General features: G+C 39.2%; 1 protein-coding gene across 1 annotated transcript in view; it reads left to right on the top strand.

Annotated features, from left to right (window-relative positions):
- The window catches only part of SH3RF1 (SH3 domain containing ring finger 1), a 178,297-nt gene that overhangs the window by 121,557 nt on the left and 35,498 nt on the right, over positions 1–21,242 (top strand). The window contains exon 5 of the mRNA XM_011967797.1: positions 15,997–16,299. Within this exon, the coding sequence (XP_011823187.1) occupies positions 15,997–16,299 (303 nt within the window). The remainder of the gene's footprint in view (positions 1–15,996; positions 16,300–21,242) is intronic.

Below are 21,242 nucleotides of genomic sequence, written 5' to 3'. Positions count from 1 at the left end.
CAGAGCATGGTAATAATCAGACAAAAGAACCTAACTACCATGTGTAATGAGAGAAGCTGAAACTCCCCCTCGACTCCTGCTGGCCGACTTAGGTAATGGATATGCCCAAAGAACTCCTATGGCAGAAAGTCTGCACGGGATGGGCCTTGGGGTAGGATTGTGGGCCTGGAGTAGAATCTCTGGGTCAGAGGTTTAGATGTGGAGCTGTGGAATTAGGAGGGAAGGTAAACTGTAAGGAGCTGAGCACTGGAGGTGGGTAAAGAGAGGATTGAGGTGGTGAGAAATGCTACTGGAGTAGTTTGCCCTCCCTTCCTGTCCTCAACTCTCCTTTTCTTTCTCAACGTCCTGTAACTATGGACTGTGATCTCCACGTGCACTGGAATAAGGTGATAAAATAGCGGTTGGTGTATAGTGGCTTGGAACCAATTTTTTTTTTTTTTTTTTTTTTTTGAGACAGAGTTGTGCTCTTGTTGCCCAGGCTGGAGTGCAATGGCACGATCTCGGCTCACCGCAACCTCCGCCTCCCGGGTTCAAGCAATTCTCCTGCCTCAGCCTCCCAAGTAGCTGGAATTATAGGCATGCGCCACCATGCCCGGCTAATTTTGTATTTTTAGTAGAGACGGGGTTTCACCATGTTGGTCAGACTGGTCTCGAACTCCTGACCTTATATGATCCTCCTGCCACTGTCTCCCAAAGTGCTGATATTATGGGCATGAGCCACCATGCCTGGCCAAATTTTTTAATAATGCAAAAACACTTTGCTTATTAAAGTAGAACACAGAATTCTTCAAGGCTTGAATGGAGGAGAGTCTGGTTGGGAGAAGTGAGTGGGGAAAGAATGGCTATATAAATGGCCCTGGATTCCATGCCTTGGAGTCCTTGTTGAGCTCTTAAGATAAGGGTAAGGGTTCTCTTGCTTTGATCACATTCACCCTTCCCCTCTGGAGATTCTTTCAGACCTCTATTTGGTGGAGCCTTAGAGGTTATGGGTTCTATTTAATTTAGACAGGCCCTTTCTTCTCTTGTGTAAGCTGGAAAATAGTAAAGGTTAAAAGCAGTTCTTGAAGACACCATGCCAGGATGTGTATAAAAGGGTGTGTTTTTTAAGGACTGAGTACAGTTTTAAAAATAAAAATTTTTAATCTACTTCTTTCTTTGTTCAAAAACACTGGTTTTCTATAAAATAGAAGGAAAGATTTTTAACCCCATTAATTCAGAGCTGACTCATTCATTCAAGTTCGGATGATATGATTCTTAGCAAGCAAAATATTTGAATGAAATAAGTGCTGAATATGGAATTTTGGATGCTTCCCAAACATAATTGTGTATTGTAGGCTTATAGTGAACTATAAATTTTTATTAAGTTTCTCATTTTATTTTGATTCCTACTCATTTGTTTGAAATATCACCCACTCAGTTTTTCAACACCAAAAAAGTTATTTAGCAACTTGCTCTTCTGCTATAGATGATGAAAGATAATGTGCGGAAGTCCTGAAGTTGGAGTGGCCTCATAGACAACTGTTCTTACTCGGTAGTTACTGCCAGAAACAAGGACTGCATTTCTTATTGGTTTAGATCTCGTGTCAGCTGTCACTTCTTCTGACACTTTCTCTCACATCATCTAGGGGAGTGCCTCCTCTTTACTTACTTTACCCCAAACACACACTGGTGCCATAGTGGGAGAAAGCTTGGACTCTGGAGCCAGATGGCCAGGATTCAAGTCTTGACTCTACTACTAATTATCTGAGTGACTTTGGGCCTGGCTCTTCATTTGTAAAATAATAAGTTCCAGTGATACTTAAGAATAGTGCCTGGTACCAGCAAGAGCACTGTCAGTGATGGCTGTGATTATTATCACCATTTGTTATTATTATCCCTAGAAATTATTAACACTTTTTTCTCTCTATATTTCCAGTTATTTGTTGATGTGGTTACTAGCTGACTCCTCACCCTCCATTTCCCCATTAGAATTCAAACTCCTAAGGGCTAGTTCCCCAGGGTCTTTGCACAGCGCCTGCCCATAGTAGGCTTTCAGTAAATATTGGTTGAATGAATGAGCAACCTATGAACTTTTATAATGAAAGGTTCTAAACCCAAAACAAACATGTTTGGAGATTTTGCCTCCTTCTACATTGTTCAGCTAATTCTCCCATGTTCACTGCCTATGCGTATATCTTATCATTGGTTTATCTTGGTGTTATGTCAGGAAGTTACATTCTTCAGAACCAGCTGGTCTGTGTGACCTTAATGCAAGCTTTTATCTTGTTTTGTTTGTTTGTTTGTTTGTTTGTTTTTTTAAACTAGGCTATTTGGTCGCACCTAGTTTAGAATTTTCCCAAATTAATGGTAGCGATACTGTATGGATTAGATCTTGTAATCTCTACTGGTTATTTATTTCTTAAATACAGTTGTCGCTCAGTATCCACAGGGGGTTGGTTTCAGGATTCCTTATGGTTTCCAAATCTGCGGATGCTTAAGTCGCTTACATATAATGGCGTACTGCAGTTGGTCCTCCATTCCTCGGAGGTGGGGCCCTAAGATGCGTGTGGAGGGCCAGCTTTGTAGAAGAGACCCCCCTGGGGGTAGGGTAGGTCAAAGGATATAAAATTTTAGGTATGTAGGAGGAGTAAGTTCAAGAGGTCTATAGGGTGACTATAGTTAATAACAGTATATTATTGTATTCTTGAAAAATGCTGAGAGTGGATTTTTAAGTGTTCTCACCACAAAAAATGATACCTATGTGAGGTAATACATATGTTAATCAGCTCAATTTAGGCATTCCACAATGTATGCATATTTTAAAACATCATCTTATGCATGATAAATATATACAATTTTATTTGTCAATTAAAAAAATAAAATGTTAAGAAAAAAAGACTCCCTGATTCTTTCTGAGATGAATTTTCACCTGTTTTCAGTTTCTCCTTTGGCCTACTTTGAGCTGAGGTAGGATAGCCTTATTGTCAAGGATCCTCATTTTTAAAATAAGTTTATTGACATAAGTTACATACAATAAACTACACATATTTAAAGTGTACAATTTGGAGTATTAGTTATATTCAACTTCTAGAATCAACCGTAGACAAATCATGGGAGACATTTCTCTGGCTATGGATAGAGTGTGTTATCAGCCTCGACAATGGGAAGTCAAATGTGTAGGGCTCAGGGAGCACAAGTGGCATTAAAGGTGGGGGTGCTAGCTTCCTCTTCTAGGGTGTGAGAGAATTGGAAGATAATGTCTGTGTTCCAAAGAATAAGAAGTGGAAGTTTAGGTACGTAGTTTGAAGTTGCCAAGGTGACCCCTGGAGGAGCTAAGAATAACAATGCTAACTTTATTTTTTAACTAAAAGCCTTTCCTCTTGAGAATAATGATAGCAGAAGGGCACAATATTAGCCTTTGATCTAATAATCAAAGAGTTGATTGAACTATATAAAAAGATAACATCATTTATACTTTTGGATATATTTTTTTCCTTTAGATGTATTATTTTCCTTTAAAATTAAAAAGTTAATGTTTATAAAAGAAATTTAGGGAGATTATGAGGAAGTTGGGAAGAGGGAATTACTATGTTGCTTAGCATCCAAATTTCCCTTTCAAACATGAAATAAATAAATTTTTGTAAGTGAAATTTGAAGACATCATTGAGAAGTCAGTGAGGAAGAATTACTCTGTTGCTTAGCACCATACTTTCATCTGTAATTCTGACTGACTGAATACATTGGATCTGCCTTTGAGTAGCTTTTTTTTTTTAAGCACTGTAGACTGTGTCCCATGGTGTAGGTTTTCATATCTTCTGAATGCTATCCACTTGATACAAGTAATTATTACTTTTCCTTCTGCCACAACGATAGAAGGAAAAGGAAAAATGAGCACTGGCTCCTGAAGTTCTAAAGGCAAAGGCAGGTCCCCTCTGAGCTCCAGGAACAGCTGTTTAATAAATATGGCTAAAGACTTAATCTAAAAAGGAGTTGTTTAGGTTAGGTAAGGATTTAGGGTAGTTTATGCTCCATCTATTATTCAGAGACTTCTTTCTAATTTAAGAGTTTCTTTTTGTTTTCCATCAGGAAAACATTGAGAGAGCTGAGATTTTAAAGATCGGTTAATGTTTATGGAGTTCTCACTTCATGAATGGACAGTTTCCAGTACTCTAGGTAGTTTCACAGAACATAAAAATGCAGATTTCCTGAACAGCCTTAATCAGAGGCCTAGGCTAATCACCACATGGCATCTAAGGTCCACAGTGACTCCCTAAAGAATCGCCAAGTTCTTTAACCTGGCCGTATATTGCTACATGTACCAGGGCCCTAGCTAAGTTTACTGATCATTCCTGGAAAACATACCCTGGAATTGCTCTCTTTGCAGCTCATCAGGGATATTTCTTTGTCTGTATGGAAAGTTCACCTTCAAGATCCAAGTAAATACTATCATTTCTCACGAAGTCTTTCTTTCCTAATTTACATATGCAACAAAACAAATTCTATGAAACGGAACCAAAAAAAAGAACCCTCTCCTTGCTTTGAACTTCTACAGTACCCCGTTTGTACCATTCTTACTTGCCTGGAACATGCTAAGTGTATAATTTGGTTTGTTGATGATTTATTATTTTCCTGTGTTTCTTGAGAGCCATATCTTATGTAAAGGATATTTTTAATGATTTTATTTCTACAATATAATCATATTCCAGAAAGTTTGGAAAGGAAATGAATAATCCTGAGTCTCATCATGTTTAATTTTGGTAAATATCCTTCCATTCTTTTTCCTTATGCTTTAATGATATTACACACATGATTTTGCCTCTCTCCATATAATTGTAGTACTACTAAACATCAGTTTTTATGACTGTCTAATAAACACTCTAGTAGCTAACCTGTAATTTAATTATTTTTACCATTTTGTAGACAAATGTCTTGCTCAGGGGGACACAGAGCCAGGAATTGAGAAGGGAATCGTGGCCTCCACTCTGCAGTTCAGTGCTTCCCTAGACCTCTGCCCTGCCCTAGTCTCAGAGCACATTCAATAACTAGCATTCCTAATGGTTGGGCAGAATCACTATTATTATCTAGCTTTACTTAAAAAGTGTATAGGGCATTTTAATGTTTCAGAACAAATTATGAAACATTTCATTTTCTCCTACCTAAAAGGTTAATTTTCAGAAATGAGTCACTACTCAACAATTTTAAATATCTGAGGTTGCCTTTTTTTTATGAGAAAAATCACAAACTAATTAAAACCATGATATTTTAATGTCTTTTCAACTTTTTATTATTTTATCATTTAAATATTTTATTATTGTTATATACAAGCTAAATTTTTCTAGTAACTAAAGCTTTAATAAGCAGAATAGATTTGTTTTAATCAATCAAGTGTTAAGTCATGTCTTATATCATGTAAAAAAGACTGAACGAATATTCTATACTGGTCCAGCATGTGTGTGCATGTGTGGCATATAAAATGACTTGAACAGGAGCATCTTTATTACATCAATGGGAACAGGCTTCTCTAGAATGAAATGGAATGTTTTAGGAAAGTATTTTTCCTAAGTGTTATAAAACAACCTTGCTTTTTATAATAAAGTTTAGTGATAATGTACCTATTAGGCTTCACATATTTGTGGGGCAAAAATTCCTCTATATTTTAAGAAGAAGGAAGATCTCAAATGAACGTGCGAAGTCCTGATGGTCAATATCCTTGATACAGTATTCTCTTTCTGTCCTAGATTCCCTCTTGGCGATCACCATTCCCCCACCCAGCCCCCCATGAACATCCACACGTGCTTTAAGTATCCAGGACAGGGGAAATACTTGTTCACTGATTTATTAACTGATTACACATCACTGTGGAATTTCTGTCAGTGTGTCATTTCACATTGACAAATTTTCACTTAGAATTAATGACAATTCCATGTTCATAACCTCCTGAGATACATGTGTATTTCTTTTATAGTATCCCTACATCTGGTAATCAGGTTGTAGAAAATAAAATTTGTCATTGGAATGATACTTTTGGCTAACAGACATTTCTGATTTATGGTGTGCATTCAGTGAACAAATATGTAATAGAAGCATATATATATAAAACTGCATGTATTGTCAGATCCAGTAAACATAGTGAAGTGAACTAAGACCAATTTAAAAATTATCCATTGGTCTCTCTCCCCAGCACCATGAATAGACTGTACATCTGTTGCTCCAGAAGTAATAGGTATTTGTACCACTTTATACTTAATTTTCAGGGTTGAACTTTTAAATGTGTATGCACATTCGCTGTTCACCGTTGGGAAGGTGTTTTCTTCCTTTGCGGTTGCTGTCTTCTCTGCCCAGGCCTTTCGTCTTCCAGGAACTTGGTCACATCTTTTATATCTTTACTGTTTTGCATGTCAGTTATTCCCTTTCCCCTGGCTATCCTTTAATACCGGAAAACGATCAGCTTTTACTCTCCCTAAAAACCTATTCCTTGACTACGCTCCCCTCAAATTATGATTCTACCTCTTCTTACTTCTGCTAACCTTCTCAAGAGAATCGCTTATCCCTGCTCTCCGCCTCTGCTTTCTTACTCCCTGAAGTTAGTGTTAGCCTCTGGTCCCTCCAGTCTCTGAAATTTTCCTCCTGTTTGCTATGAACTGACTTTTCTTGGCTCTTGTTTTTGTCATTTTGTCCTCTCAATAACATCTACCACCATTCTTTTCAAAAAATATATTTTTTAGGCCGAGCGCAGTGGCTCACACCTGTAATCCCAGCACTTTGGGAGGCTGAGGCGGGCAGATCACAAGGTCAGGAGTTTGAGACCAGCCTGACCAACATGGTGAAACCCCGTCTCTACTAAAAATACAAAAATTATCTGGGCGTGGTACACGCGCCTGTAATCCCAGCTACTCAGGAGGCTGAGGCAGGAGAATCGCTTGAACCTGGGAGGCGGAGCTGCAGCAAGCCGAGATTGCGCCACTATACTCCAGCCTGGGCCACAGAGTGAGACTTGATCTCAAAAAAGAAAATTTTAAAAAATCTGTATTTTTATTACAGATTCAGGGAGTATATGTGCTGGTTTGTTACATTGGTATTACATGCATATTGGTGAGGTTTAGGCTTTTAATGTACCTATCACTCACATGGTGACCATTGTACCCAATAGGTAAATTTTCAACCATCACCCCCCTCTCATCTTCCCACTTTTGGAGTCCTCAGTGTCTATTATTTCCATCTTTATGTCCAGTTATAAGTGGGAAAATGCAGTATTTGATTTTCTGTTTCTGAGTGATTTCACTTAGTATAATGACCTCCAGCTCCATCCATGATGCTACAAAAGACATTATTTCTCTCTTTTTTATGGCTGTGTAATATCCTGTGGTGCATATATACCACATTTTCTTTATCCAATAGACCGTTGATGGACACTCAGGTTGATTTCATGACTTTGCTATTGTGAATAGTGCTGCAGTAAACACACAAGTACAGGTGTCTTTTTAATAAAACGATTTCTTTACCTTTGGGTATATACCCAGTAGTGAAATTGCTGGGTTGAGTACACTATTCTTAATCTCTCCAAAACTCTTTGTTTTTTTCATTTCTGGGGCATTGGTTGGATGGTTGGCCTGGGAAACTTTTCAAGGTCTTCTTTCTTGTAGATTCTGAAATTCTGAGGGCCTTTTGCTTTTCCTGTTACCCCTACTATTTTCTTCTCTATTATTTCTTCCCTAAATCAGAGATCACCAAGTAGTATGATCTCCATGACTTTTATGCTTGACTTAGAGTGGTTTTTAAAAATTACTTGTTAAGATGTAAACTCAGGAGGTTTTACATAAGCCTGATTTCCAGCTTTCCTTAAAAGAAAAAAAAAAAAAAATCAGTTGACCCTGCCAAACAGTTGTCCATTGAAAGAACGCATACACTCCCCAGTTGACCATAGTTCATTATCGTGTGCCTGCCATTCTCTGTTGGTCTCTGTCTGGCCTTCTTCATTCATTGACTTCAACTGCCCAAACTAGGCAGACACGTGAATTTGCGCCTCCTATCCTTAATCCATCGTGCTGTTTCTTAGGTCTTCTTTTATCGTGAGTCAGAAAAGATGTTGTCTCTGTTTCTCTCATTTAGTACTGTGCCTGGCTTTTAATAGTCACTCAAAAAACATTTGGGTGAGTAAAAGCCTCCATTAGGTTTGATTCTGGTCAGTGAATACCTGAGGACCCTATTCCCAACACAGAGGTCTTTGCCTATTGAATATTTTGAATGGGATATTTTTGTTTGGGTTGAGAATAGGTATTTGTACTTCACCTAGGCATAAAATTTTACAGATCATTAAGTCCTGCTTCATGTTACGAATGAGAAATGGGAGGCATACCCAAGATCAAATGACTTGCCCAAGGCAACAAAGCAAGTTAATGGCAAGCTGGGACTCTGAGTACTCATAGTAAGAATAACTCATGTTCATATAGCACTGCACATGTTACAGAGCACTTTAACCCATGCTCGTTTCTACCTATAAAATTGATGTTACCTTCCCGTTTTATACAGCCAGAGAAACCAAAACCGTGGAATTTATATGGTCCACCCAAGGTTACTGAACCAATGAGGACAAAGACCTAACTCTAACCTAAACCTTTCGGTGTGAAGTTCAGAGCTTTTCCTGTGGTTTTCTCTGACAGTGCCTTTTTCAGCTACCTAAGCTAAAATTCTTTTTAGGCTTTTAATGACATGCACCCTCTTTTTATACCTTATATTTCAAAATCAGAAACTGAACAAGAAAATTCTAGTTTATTTTGTTTCTAACAGATAGGGCCAACAAAAGTGAAGATAATGAAAATAAGTGAAGAGCTACGTAACTGATGTTTCACCTTCCTAACCTAGTGGAGCCAGGTAGTTAACTCTGAAAATCCTTTTCCCTTGGCAGGATGTAGCGAGGCTTGTATTAGGAGTCCGTGTTCCTCCCTGTCCTACTGCTTAAATGAGTAACCCTTGTAGTTGCTACCAATGCACTGCTTCAGGACCCAGGAGGCTTCAGAAATGTGGGCCATAGGGGATCAGGGGAGTCATTTCAGTCTTCTTTTCTCTGTTCAGCAAATACTTTGTGCTTAATGAGCCTCGGGAGCACAGCCACCCTGTGTTGCAGCTTCTTTCCGTGCAGGAGCTGTGGAGAGTCTAGAGCTGTGCTATCCAGTGCACATGCCGCTGTGGAGCAACTTGCAGCGAGACTCATCCAAACTGAGTGGGATGGAAGCACTCTGTTCACACCAGGTTTCAGAGACGTAGTACAGAAAAAGAATGTAACGATCTCAGTACTTTTTTACATGGATTACGTGTTGAAGTGATCATAGTGTAGATAAATTGGGCTAAATAAAATATATTATTAAAATGAGTTTTACTTATTTCTTTCTGTCTTTTAAAATGTGACTATCAAAAAATCTAAATTCCAAGGGTGGCTTATATTATATTTCATTTCAGTTGCATAGTGTTGGGCTAGAGGCAGCACTTCCCTCCCTTGATAGTTCTAAGAGACAAACATTTTTATTCATTCAACAAATATTTACAGAGACCTTAATGGAGCTGTTACCTGAGGGAGGCTTTCATATCAATTTTAAAAGACTCTTGAGTAATCCCTTCAGTCTCTTAGTAACTCCTCTTCTGTGGGTAAGTTTTGTATTATAAATGAAGACTGAGCTTCCTTGTATATTTAGGTCATCCAAAAACAAAAACCTTGTTACCTAAATTGTAGGGAGAATAGGAGACAAATGGGAATACCAGTTTCTCATTGCCATTATGGAGCATTTTGCAAAGGACTCTAATGTGAGGCAAAATATTTTCATGTCTGCCGAGAGAATGTAAATGGGCATGAATTTCCATTCCATAGCATTTCATTCATTCACTGATTTTCTTCAAAGTGAGTGACTTATCTGGGGAAGGAACATTGGACTCAGTGATGCAGTAGAATGTTGAAGTGCTACATTTAAAACATGGCATTTCAAACCAGAGAGGAAAAGATGGACTGTTATTTAAATGATGATAGGACAACTGCTGAGTCATGTGGAAAAACAAAGTGCTAAGTGCTTTCCCGACCTTATTCTTTATGCAAAACCAGATGGGCATATGGTTCACAGACGGAGATGTAAAAAGAAAGAATGAAAAGAAGGAAACATTTAAAACTAGGAAAAAATGTAGGTTTCTTATTTAAAACAATTGTGGAATTAAAACGTTTTTAAAGCATGATGTTAAATCAGGATGCAATAGTGGAAAAAAACGGATAATTTTGACACATAAAATAAAAACTTATCTATAACAAACCCATGAAGTTAAAAAAAATTAGAACAATATTTTTAATTTAATAGACATAAATATATACACACATATATACACATAAGTTAAAGAGCACTTTACATAATATAGAAAGTGTATTTATGGCGAGGCGCAATCGCTCACACCTGTAATCCCAGCACTGTGGGAGGCCGAGGCAGGTGGATCATCTGAGGTTAGAAGTTCGAGACCAGTCTGACCAATATGGTGAAACCCCTTCTCTACTAAAAAAAATACAAAAATTAGGCCAGGCACGGTGGCTCACACCTGTAATCCCAGCACTTTGGAAGGCCAAGGCAGGTGGATCACGAGGTCAGGAGATTGAGATCATCCTGGCTTACCCGGTGAAACCCCATCTCTACTAAAAAAATACAAAAACAAAATTAGCCAGGTGTGGTGGTGGGCACTTGTAGTCCCAGCTACTCAGGAGGCTGAGGCGGAAGAATGGCATGAACCCGGGAGGCAGAGCTTGCAGTGAACTGAGATCACGCCACTGCACTCCAGCCTGGGCAACAGAGCGAGACTCCATCTCAAAAAAAAAACACAAAAATTAACCGGGTCTTGGTGGCACTTGCCTGTAATACCCGCTACTCAGGAGGCTGAGGCAGGAGAATCGCTTGAACCCGGGAGGCAGAGGTTGCCCTGAGCTGAGATTGTGCTACTGCACTCCAGCCTGGATGACAGAGGGAGACCCTGTCTCAAAAAGAAAAAAAAAAAAGTGTTTATATCAGTCCATAAGAAAAATGCTAACAATCCATATGGATAGAATATGGAAATAAGCAAATCCTAAAAACAGAAAATAGATGCTTAATCGCATTAATAAATAGAAATGCAAGTTAAAACAATATAATGCACCTTGTTACTTCAAAAAAACGATTTTTAAGCTTACACTTTGATCTAGCAAATTCCACTTTTAGGAGTTTACCCTGTGGATATGCTTGTACAAGCCTGCCAAGACATAGTAAATGGCAACATCTCTATAAAATGGAATACCATGCTATCAACCTGTCCCTATTGATATGCAAAGATGTTCATGAAATATTGTTTCATTAGAGAATAGAATGGATTGCTTGGTTTTATTTGTGTTAAAAATCAATAAAGTAGATACATGTATAACAACATCTACATAGAAAATGAAGGATATGTTTTAAATTGTTAAATGGAAATCCATCTGGGAAGCAGGTTGGGAAGAGACAGATGTGGGGAACTGGCTGAGGCCTTTTACTTTTTACTTCATAATGTTCTATACCAGGGGTGTCCAATCTTTTGGCTTCCCTGGGTCACACTGGAAGAAGAAGAATTGTCCTGGGCCACACATAAAATACACTAACACTATTGATAGCTGATGAGCTTTAAAAAAGAAAAGAAAAGAAAAAACAAAACCTCAAAAAAATCTCATAATGTTTTAAGAAAGTTTACAAATTTGTGTTGGGCTACATGTAGAGGACCGTGGGTTGGACAAGCTTGCTGTAGTGGGTTGTGAATTAAAATAATTACTTCTCAGATCTACTGTTTGTATCCTGTAGTGCTCAGAAGCTACAGACTGATTCATCTGTAAAGCTTCCTATAAAATAGTAACTATTCAACTTAGTTCTCATTAAAAATTTTTTTCTCTTTAAAAAAATTTAAGTCCCGCCTTTTAAAAAAAAGGCTATATTCTCTCTAGCAAAGAGGGCAACTATACACAAAAAGTTTAATATTTCTTAACCTGCCTTGTTGTTATTATTGATATTATTTTTGTCAGTATATCATCTCATATTTATTTATGCTTCTGATAACTCTCAAAAACACATTCTTTCTACATTTTAGACTTTTCTCCAAAAAGGGGCATAAGAATTTTAAGAGTAATAAATATTTTAGAGTCCCTGCTTTTATCTCCAGTATACTGAAGTTTACCTTATATCCAACCTAAGTCTTATCAAAGCTACTTACCAAATGCTTGGAATAAGGTATTTTTGGATACAAATTTATTTTGCAGGTGATGAGTGCACTCCTAACATTAAAGGTCATGGTTAGATAAATGTCACAGAAAGCTCACACTACTGAGCTCAAACATTCATACATGAATTTTATCAAAATTCTATTAAAAGCTATCAGATTCTTGGTTTCCTGTTGTTACCAAAGGTTGTTATACTTACAGCAAAAGCTGCTTTATGTTTCTGCCTGATTTACTTAATGCCTCTACCAAGTAGCCTTAATGATTTTCTCTGGAACCGATACAGGAAGCAAGGAGCAGTGTTTTTTAATACTAATATATGCAGCTTCAGAAGAAATCTCAAGTAATTTTAAAGTATGACAACATCTTGCTAACAAATATTACTGTCCATGCATAAAAATCAAATGCAGAAAAAATATGCTAGGCTATTTAGAGGAATAGAAATGAAATAGAAAAATGAAACTTGTCCATTTAAAGTGAGATTATGCATTATACATGTGGAGAGCTAAAAGAGACCTAAAAATCATTTGCTCCAACTTACTTTATAGATGAGGAAGCTGTGAACAATAGAGGTAAAATGGCTCCCTTAAGGCCCCAAAGTTAGGTAATGGCTGTGCTAGGACTAGAACTGTGGTCTTCTACTTGCCAGTTGGCTTGTTATACCGCTCCAGGGTATGTCTACCTGCATACACATGCTTCTGCATAAATTTTTCTAAGCATCCAACCCTGCGGTCCAGCAGTTCTACTCCTGGACGTGTACCCAATATCTAGATGGGAGCTTATGTCCACCAGAAGACACATACTAGATTATTCACAGCAGCATTGTTCTTACTAGCCACCGTCTATTGGAAGGAAGGAAGGCAGGAAAGGAGGAAAGAAAACCCACATGTTAATCAGCAGTAGAACGGATAGATAAATTATAGTATATTTACACAATAGAATATTACACAGCAATTTAAAAGAGAGAACTGCTGACTCATGGAGCAATATGGATAAATCTCAAAAAGCATACTGTTGAGCAAAAGTAGCTAGACATAAGAAATTATGGAAAGCACGGTGTTACTTTTATGCCTGTTTGTAAGCTCCTTGAGGGCAGAGACCATTTCTCTGCATTTGTAGATCTTTAGCACCAAGCACATTATTCAGCACATGATTGGTGCTCAGAGTCCAGTCATAGTGGCTCACGCCTGTAATCCCAGCACTTTGAGAGGTTGAGACGGGAGGATCGCTTGAGCCCAGAAGTTCGACACCAGCTAGACATCATAATGAGACCTCATCGCTATTAAAATTAGCTGGGTGTGGTGTTACATACGTATAGTCCCAGCTACTCAGGAGGTTGAGACAAGAGGATCGCTTGAGCCCAGGAGTTCAAGGCTGCACTGAGCAATGAATGTGCCACTGTACTTCAGCCAGGGCAACAGAGTGAGACCTTTCCCCCCAATCCCCCCACCAAATAGATGCTCAGTGTGTATTTATTTTAATGGAGAATATATGATATGAAGAAAGACACAAAGGAAGCACCCAGTATTGTTCTGTTGAGAAAGCAGCAGGAAATATCGGGAACAATATTTTAATCCTCAGATGTTTATACCAGAGCACAGCATATGGAAACCTGAAATACTAACACAACGTTGGCTCTATAACTGACACTTGGCCAGCCAAGTATGACCATGACGAGATTATAGTAATTTTTCAGAACCTTTCAAAGCAGGCACCGCTAATGGAGCCTATTGTTTGACCCCAGAATTAATCTAAACATATGAAATAGATGTGATAGTTTCCTCTATTCATATTTTTGGCCTCAATGAGAAGAAAGTCTTCTTAACTCCCTCCCCTACTTCTTACTCACTGGTACAGGAGTGCTGAGTTGATCAGTCAGATTCCAGCACACTGATTAGGTTTGTGCCTTCAAAGATTTGTTTCTAGGTGTCTAAATAAACGTCTGGTTGAAGAAGACATTCTCTGGCTCCTTTTTCTCCAGCATTGCCAGGTGCGCTGGCCTTTCATTTCATGAGGGTGTTGTGTTTGGGATGGAGGAGATGAAGTAGCTTTTCAATCTGCTTTGTTTCCAGGCTCCTTACACCCAGCCTGTGCAGGAAAGAGGACCCTACCCGTCCATGGTTCGTTGCAGTTTATTAGAGCTCTACAGTGAGGTTTGGGTCACCCCCACCATAGTATAAAACTTGACTTTGCTTCATTTGGGCTTTTTATTCTCAAGGTGGGATAGCTAGACCAATAAGGGATTTGTAAATTCTGGATCTCCTGGCCAGTTGCTATGAAAATGCTTTTAATAGGGCCACCCTTTACTGGCACCTCATTTTCATCCCTGAACACACACCACAAGAAGTCTTTATGATCCTTTCTCCTGCCATTGGTGCTTCAGGTATTGACAGGTGTTATTCTGGCATTACTGCCTATTGTTTCCGAAAGATTATCGTGGAGAAACTTCTTAAAGTCTGAAGAAGAGATATGGTCATGTTTGATAAAGATTTATCTTACTAATTATAGATTAGACAAGCCACCTGAATTTGAGTCCCCAAGGAGGCTTAGGAACAAATTGTCAGTCAATTTGCAATCATCTATAGAAGCAGTGACTGCTGATCTCCAACTAACACAGCTTTGTGAGGAACCAGTTGTTCCAAAGCAAGTTCATTTCATAAAATATTGACTGACAGGGTTTCCATTCTTGTAGTAGGGTGGCCTTATCAACAGAATGAGAAGATATAGCCTGAACAATTTAGGTGGGACAAATAGGACATGATGTTATTTTATATAAAGACATTTGTGAAGTGCCCAATGTGTAATGCTGAGATGAAAAAAATCACTGTTTTCCTTAATACTATATTTAAGTTACCTTTTAAAAGTTTATTATTGTGCATCTCAATTTTTTTTGAGAGATTAAGCTATGTTTCCCATTACTGTACTATCTAGGTAAGTTATATGCTGCTTATTGTCCTTGAAGCTTTCCGGAAATGTTTTATTTTGCCCTAGGGAAAACAAAAGGCTTGTGTTCTTTCCTTTCTTGCTGATAATATCAGTGGAGTGCACAGATTTTGACCCCTGGTACTCTTAATTTACACTGGAGCTTTTCAGATAGATGAAGTTAGCTTGCCAACAAGACTTGAATTTCATGTCTTACCCTGTTATGGTTTAAAGTGTGTACACATAGGATGATAGCTGATACAATGATGTAACAAAAAACATATTAAGAATTTCTGCCAGATTTTTGTGATGTTCTCCCAGAATACAGAAAGAAAGGCAGGAGGTGAATATACATGGAGGTACATGAGTTCATTTGGAATGGTTTTATTCTTTGTCTTGCTCATTTTTACCAAACCCAAAAGTTGCCCCTTCGTTGTTCAGTTGTGCTTTGAGCAAATACCCAACCGTTATTATGCAACAGGGTGTTCAGTCAGACAAATATTATACCTCTTTGATTGCTCTTCTGAAAATTTCACAGTGAGCTGAAATAAATTCTCATTTGTTATTGGCAAGTTTTAAAATCAGACATTATGGAAATTCTTAATAAAATTGTCTTTTACTCTTTCAGTCTTGCAGTGGAATTGTTTATTCTTGATTTAATATCTACCTGTGATATAGATACGATGAAGTCCCAATATTGAGAGAAAAGATACCTCACATGGGAAAAACAAACACTGCATAGGCAAACGTTAAAGTAGTGACTTTAAATTTTGGGTGAAATCATGTTGAAAATAAACCTCAGGGAATTCTTGGGAATTGTTTAACTTCTTGGGTTGGTTTGTTGGTTGCTTTTGCAGTTTAACTCGGCTGCTAAGCAGCTGATAGAATGGGATAAGCCTCCTGTGCCAGGAGTTGATGCTGGAGAATGTTCCTCGGCAGCAGCCCAGAGCAGCACTGCCCCAAAGCACTCCGACACCAAGAAGAACACCAAAAAGCGGCACTCCTTCACTTCCCTCACTATGGCCAACAAGTCCTCCCAGGCATCCCAGAACCGCCACTCCATGGAGATCAGCCCCCCTGTCCTCATCAGCTCCAGCAACCCCACTGCTGCTGCACGGATCAGCGAGCTGTCTGGCCTCTCCTGCAGTGCCCCTTCTCAGGTAAATCCTCAAACAAGGGTTATATAAAAAGAGCTCACCCACAAAAGGATCAACTCACAAACATGTTTGTTCACTAGCTGACAAACATTACTTATTTTGAACTTCTGAAGATAGTAGCTTTTTTGGGAAGCAAAACCTGTCTTCATTTTGTAGGTGGAAAAATGGAGAAGGCAAAGCTAACTTGAGTGTATCAACCCAGAACTAACTACTCCGTCATTTTCAAAGGGAAGATCAGAACTTACAAGATGAGTTAAATAATACTTACCAGTTTCACCAAGCAAGCACTCAGCCTTAGAGAACTTTCTCACAGTACTTTTTTGGGAGATCTTGCCAACTAAAAGTTCATCTCCACCCAGATTTAAGATGCCGTGGTCCAAACTTGTAACATTTGTAGTTACTTGTATCTATGTAACTTAACTTAATATTTAGGCTTCCCAGAATTATAGAGAAAGAAGAGCAAGGACAGAAAGAAGCATTTAATTTAAATTAGAAATCGACCTCACATTTTTTAAGCTCATTAGTTCATTACGACTTTGGACTGGTATGTAAAAAATAGCCATGCATTATTCTTAGGTTTATAAGAATACACGGGATGACGGGGCATTCATTAATTCATTTGGCAAACATTTATTGAGCACTTTACTATTGGACCCTTCTAGGCACTGTGTATACCATGGTATATAAAATATAGCAATTTGCTGTGTTAGGCTTTAATTCTGCACTACAAAAAGGGCCTAATTATAACCCTGCCCAAGCCACAGGGCTGCTGTCATTATCCACTTAGGTGATGGCTGTATTTTCCTCAACTTAAAGGTCAGAGAACCTAGTTCAAAGCTGCCTGTCACAAGCAGAAGAAATTTTTTTTCAAGTCTCATGTTTCATCTTGAAAATTCATGCAGATTTTACATTCTACTCCATCATAAAACTATGGTGTGTGTGTTTTTTTTTTTCTTTAAACATTAAAATGAAATTATGTCCCCTTAAAGAAAAAGAAAGAAATACACAGTCCTGGTCCTTAAAAAGTTTACATTCTAGTAAGTGCCTGTTTTGGACCACAGAATGAAAATGTAAAATACAGTTTTTGATATCCCTTGCCATTTTTTTCTCAGCCTCATGCTTGTTTGTTTTTAATAGAGATGGGGTCTCACTGTGTTGCCCAGGCTGGTAACAAACTCTTGGCCTCAAGTGAACATCCTACCTGGGCCTCCCAACGTGCTGGGATTATAAGTATGAGCCACAGCCTCAGCCTCATTTATTTGACCCTGCTCCTTTAGATTTATACTGTGTGTTTCAAGTTAAATGCATTCACTTTCTGAATGGGATGGTGGGATTGTTGTTTTGTGGCGTTTTTAGGTGGTAGGGCCATGAAACGTTTACTGAGAAATAAAGACAGGCACAACTAGAACATGAGTGCAGTGAAGGCAAGGGTCTTTGTTTTGTACACTGATTATATTCTAAATGGCAGACATACAGAAAGCACTCAACATGTATTTGTTGGATGAATGAGTCACTTGAAAAATGGGTAGAGAGGGGAACCATGTCGTTTTACATGTAACTAGTCATACCCGTGTGAGAAATAGACATGGAGCATAGATCAGAGTAGGAAGGGCAAAGTGAGGTTAATCCGGAAAGGTTCAGAACTAAAGGTTTTTGAGTAAGGTTCTAAAGGAGGGAGCTAGTGAAGATGGCCACTCACTAAAAGAAAATTGAATCATTTTGATTCTGTGCTTTTTATCTTGGGACCTAGCAACATTTGCACAATGATGTTGTCTTGAAATAAAAGACAAGCTTCTGCTAAAAATAGTGACAGCTCAGAATGGGACTAGCTTTAAAAGAGTGGACAGTAATCTTTTGGCATTAGAGAAAATGAAAAGAGAAAAGAAGATAGACTGAGCATGTTCATCTTTTGCAGAGAGCTCAGCATTCAGGTGTGAACATGCCTGACGGTACCACACCAGAGCTGGGAACGAAGACTATAAAAGTAGAGCTATTTTTGTTTTGGTTCAAGTAGCTTAGGAAACAAGGCTCTTTCTGTGTTCTGTTGGAAGTTTCCCCTTCAACCATTCCACCCCTCCTTCCATATTCCAGTTCGGTCTGTTTTCAGTGGCAGAGTGTTGCCTCAGGGAGAAGTTATTTCTAGAAGAGGCTGGGAGGTGTTTGAAGTGCTGCCTGGTTTCTCCAGCCATGGTTTACAGAAAACACTACTTATCTAGGGCATTGTGTACATTGGAGGGAACCCCAGTCCCCAATAGAGCATTGAGCATGTGTAGCATTTGTGACGTGCAAAAACTCTTCCAATCATGGAGATCAGTGCATATGGGGAAATGGCTCATGTAAGACCGTTTAAAACAGGATTCTCGTTTTCCCCTGCCCAGTGAAGGGCCTGGCTGTAGATTTCACTGAGGCTCATTGCTGAATCTGTCCCCTGCTATTGACCTGATTGCTGTCTTCCTTTTCCTTATACATGTTAACCTTTGCCTGCAATTTCCTTTCCTTTACTTTTTTTTTTTTTTTTTTGAGATGGAGTCTCACTCTGTCACCAAGGCTAGAGTGCAGTGGCACTGTGTCTGCTCACTGCAACCTCCATCTCCTGGATTCAAGCAATTCTTCTGCCTCAGCCTCCCGAGTAGCTGGGACTACAGGCACCACCACCACACCCGGCTAGTTTTTATATTTTTAGTAGAGATGGGGTTTCGCCATGTTGGCCAGGCTGGTCTTGAAGTCCTGACTTAAGGTGATCCACCTACCTCGGCCTCCCAAAGTGCTAGGATTACCGGCGTGAGCCACCGCGCACGGCCTCTTTTTTTTTCTTTATTTGAGATGGAGTTTTGCTGTTGTCACCCAGGCTGGAGTACAATGGCACAATCTTGGCTCACTGCAACCTTTGCCTCCCAGGTTCAAGCAATTCTCCTGCCTCGGCCTCCCGAGTAGCTGAGATTAAAGGTGTGTGCCACCACACTTGGCTAGTTTTTGTAATTTTTTATTATAGTTAGGATTAAGTTTGGTTGGATATATTAGAAAATTGAAAGTAAGGGGCTTAAAAATGTTAGTATTCATTTTTATCTCATCCCAGTGAGATCTAGATACAGGCATTTGGGTGCTGGTGTGATAGCATCACAGAGTTATTAGGGACCTCGGCACCTTCCAGCTCATGTCTACACCATGTGAGTGGGTCCTTATGCCTTTGTTTCTATATGGCAATTAGAGATGTCACTGTCACGTCCAAATTGCTGGCAGCAGAAAGGTGAAAGGGACAAGAAGGGAGCCAAAGGCTTGCTTGCTATTATATTTAGTGACTTGAGTGATGGCTGAACTTTCAAATACATAAATTGGAAGCTTATTTATAGGCAGTGCTTTCCAGGTGGGTTGCCAGATCAGATGGATGTTCGTGAGTGTCCGTGACTGAGATGTGTAAAAGCACATGATGGTGCAAGCAGCCAAGATGTTTTGTCTCCTCCTCTGACCACACTTAGCATATTTTTTGGCCTCCAGAGGAGTGATTCATAATATTCAGTGTTTCTATGGCATCTTTGTGTTCAGTGGCCTCAGGGAAAGCAAGAAGCCCTCACCCCAGACTCCTTTTTGCTTACCCCAACTCTTCCCTCCTTTACTTAGCCTTTCTTGTAGAGGAGACAACTAAGTTTTGCAGTTCCATGAGGAAAGGGTAAGCCCAGCAGAAACTCAGGTTGTCCCTATTCAGGGCATGTATTCTAGACATGCTCACCCTTCACTGGTTTACTTCTACTTCTTGTCCTTCTGCGTTTAGTCATTCTTTGGTGACTTTGTCTCTTCCTTTACTGCAGTGCTAGGAAAGCCCTCTATTGAAGGGGTACTTGCAGGATTCTGCATGTCAGTGCTTCCCCGAAGTGCCTGTGATGGCAGAGACCTTAGGTTACCTCTGGTCCAGCTGCTCACAGGGGTCTAGAGACATGAAGGGACTTATCCCAAAACCATAAGGTCATTAACAGCTAATTATTCTGTCTCCCACTCTGGGCTTGTAGAGAAACATCAATCAATAATGATATATTTCTCAGATATGATAGGGTATATGTATTTTGGTAAGTTTTTTTCCTGCCCCAAGGGGTTCCTTGATAATAATGTCTGTTACCAGTGGAGGGTGTCCATGTACTTGGCGTTTGGAACAAAGAATTGGACAAAACACACAAAACAAGGAAAGAATGAGGCAACAAAAGCAGAGATTTGTTAAAAATGAAAGTACACGCCAGTGTGGGAGCGGCCCGAGCAGCTGCTCAAGGGCCCTGGATACAGAAGCTTCTCAGGCCCAAATACTCCCTAGAGGTTTCCCATTGGCCACTTGGTATTCACCACATGTAAATGAAGTGGTGGCCCACAATCAGTAGTTGGGGAAAGCAACCAATCAGAGGCTAAAGTGAAGTTAACAGAGTTGCACTTCTATCCAAATGGAGACTTGGCCCGCAATCAGTGGTTGAGGACAGCAACCAATCAGAGCCTGAAGTGAAGTTACAAGGTTACACTCCTATGCAAATGGCTGATTGGTTACAAAAAGCAACCAGTCAGAGGTACTTTCAATTTCCCATCCACAGTTCAGAAAAGGTTTGCAAAGTAGCATTTGGTCCATTTGTTACTTAGGCATGGAAAGTTAGGGTTTTCTTTTCAGTTTAGTTATGGGAAGTCAGTGTGAAGCAGCCTTAGGTTCCCTGCCGTCACACCCTATTCTCCTGCCTCATGTCCACTTTGAAGTGAGCTTCATTGTATCTTAGAAGAAAGGTGACCTCTTATGTGTGGTGCCAATTTGCAAATGTCCTTGGAGTGTGTATACAGAGTTATTGGATACAATAGCAAAAGGTCATTTGGCTTTATCCTAGAAGGGAAAACCAGTGTGCTTCCCATTAGAAATAGGTTGGAGATAGACTTTGGTTCACAGGAAAAATAGAAAATGAGAGTTTGGAGTTCAAGACCAT

This window comes from Mandrillus leucophaeus, unplaced genomic scaffold, assembly GCF_000951045.1.
Source record: "Mandrillus leucophaeus isolate KB7577 unplaced genomic scaffold, Mleu.le_1.0 Scaffold81, whole genome shotgun sequence".
In the NCBI taxonomy this organism is placed as follows: domain Eukaryota; kingdom Metazoa; phylum Chordata; class Mammalia; order Primates; family Cercopithecidae; genus Mandrillus; species Mandrillus leucophaeus.
The sequence above is the reverse complement of the archived record's forward strand: the minus strand, read 5'-3'. Positions and strand labels throughout refer to the sequence as shown.